The 775-nt window shown below is 68.4% G+C and overlaps 1 protein-coding gene across 1 annotated transcript in view; it reads right to left on the bottom strand.

Moving 5' to 3' along the window:
- Positions 1-775, bottom strand: part of TFR2 (transferrin receptor 2) — a 12,274-nt gene that overhangs the window by 3,615 nt on the left and 7,884 nt on the right. Inside the window, exons 13-14 of the mRNA XM_010837928.1 lie at positions 613-697; positions 292-519 (exon numbers count right to left, since the gene is read on the bottom strand). Of these exons, the coding sequence (XP_010836230.1) occupies positions 292-519; positions 613-697 (313 nt within the window). The remainder of the gene's footprint in view (positions 1-291; positions 520-612; positions 698-775) is intronic.

A 775-nucleotide genomic window follows, 5' to 3' on the forward strand; every position in this document is an offset into this window, starting at 1 on the left:
GGTCCAGGTGCTGGGGGGATGGGGCTGGGACCCTGGGACTGGCAGGGGGGGGGTATGGGGTATAGAGGGACAGAAGGAATGGAGAGAAGCCCTGTGCGGCCGGGCGGGTGCCAGCGGGGTCCCAAGGGCTTAGTGACTGGGGCGGGTGTAAAGGGGCCAGGTTGGCAGAGGGGCCCTAGACCAAGGGGGAGATGGGGCAGATCTCCCTGGCCCGGGTGGCACGTTCACGGGATGTGGCGCGTCGCTCCGCACACCCCACCAGAAACCCTGAGCCGGGTTGGCGTCTCGAACCTTGAGGTCCCCAGAGAACTCGTTGAGGCTGCCGATGTGCCTGAGGACCACGTCCCCGTAGCGGCCGAAGTCGAGGGGCAGCAGGTGATCGTGGCTGAGCCGGATGAGGAGCTGCCCAGCGAGCTGGGCCACGGCCTGGGCCACGGCGGGCAGGCGGCCCCGCAGTACTCTGTGCAGGTTCTCATAGGTGTCATCCTTTGTGTGCAGGAACGGGTATGCCGGGCCGTCCTGCCGGGACAGGGCGGGGAGCGGGTGCTGGTCGCGGGCACGGTGCGCGCAGGCCCAGGGGCTACCGCTCTGGGACAGGGCCCGAAGTCTCACCTCCAGGAAGGAGAACTCAACGGCAGGAACCCCCGCAAAGGCCGTGAAGGAATAGGCGCTACTGTCCATGGGCAGCGGCCGGATCCTGGGGAGGGGCGGGAGGGGCAGGAGGGAGCGTGTGACTTCAGGGTCGCTCACGTGTTCCCCCCTCCCTCCCCTACAC

This window comes from Bison bison, unplaced genomic scaffold (assembly GCF_000754665.1).
Source record: "Bison bison bison isolate TAMUID 2011002044 unplaced genomic scaffold, Bison_UMD1.0 scf7180017864085, whole genome shotgun sequence".
Lineage (NCBI taxonomy): Eukaryota > Metazoa > Chordata > Mammalia > Artiodactyla > Bovidae > Bison > Bison bison.